At 40.5% G+C, this 592-nt stretch overlaps 1 protein-coding gene across 1 annotated transcript in view; it reads left to right on the top strand.

Moving 5' to 3' along the window:
- The window catches only part of slc25a40 (solute carrier family 25 member 40), a 7,795-nt gene extending 7,278 nt beyond the window's left edge, over positions 1 to 517 (top strand). The window contains 2 exon segments of the mRNA XM_016458364.1: positions 101 to 201; positions 204 to 517. Of these exon segments, the coding sequence (XP_016313850.1) occupies positions 101 to 201; positions 204 to 260 (158 nt within the window). The 3' untranslated portion in view covers positions 261 to 517.
- The last annotated feature ends 75 nt before the right edge of the window (positions 518 to 592 follow it).

The raw sequence follows: 592 nt of genomic DNA, 5'->3' as shown, positions 1-592 counted from the left end.
CACACACACATATACACATATATTTGGAGCCATGATTTTCAAATCACCACTAGATGTCTCAGCAGCACAGCTCAGATTTCTCTCTGTCTCTTATCCTCAGGTTTTCTGCCGAGGCTGATTAAAGTGGCTCCGGCGTGTGCTATAATGATCAGCACATATGAGTTCGGAAAAGCTTTTTTCCGCAGATACAACCAGAAGAAACAGAGGGTGACGCCACTACAGCCCAGCACGTGCTCTCACACACCAAACCACTGATTTAGAAGAACACTTGATCACAGACCTTTAAGATTCAGTAAATTAACCACAGATTACTCCACAAATGTTCCCAACATGCTATAATTTGTGCTGTGTCTGTCTAAAAGAGAGATTAGCTTATAGAGTTGCTGTGAAATAAATCAGTATTTACTTTCTTTAGTAAATATTTAAAAGTAACAGAACATCTTCCACTTAGGTTAAATTATTAAAAATCAAGCGTAGCGTAAGTTCTGGCAGGTCACGTTAGTCAAGCTCGCATCAGCTGACTCTCAGCTGATCCCCATCAACCTATGGGAATACGACACCTATCTAAGTATTCATATATAAGGTCCCGCAG

The sequence above is a fragment of the Sinocyclocheilus anshuiensis genome, unplaced genomic scaffold, assembly GCF_001515605.1.
Source record: "Sinocyclocheilus anshuiensis isolate Anshui unplaced genomic scaffold, SAMN03320099.WGS_v1.1 scaffold267, whole genome shotgun sequence".
Taxonomy (NCBI): Eukaryota; Metazoa; Chordata; class Actinopteri; order Cypriniformes; family Cyprinidae; genus Sinocyclocheilus; species Sinocyclocheilus anshuiensis.
This window is presented reverse-complemented; position numbering and strand designations above follow the sequence as displayed.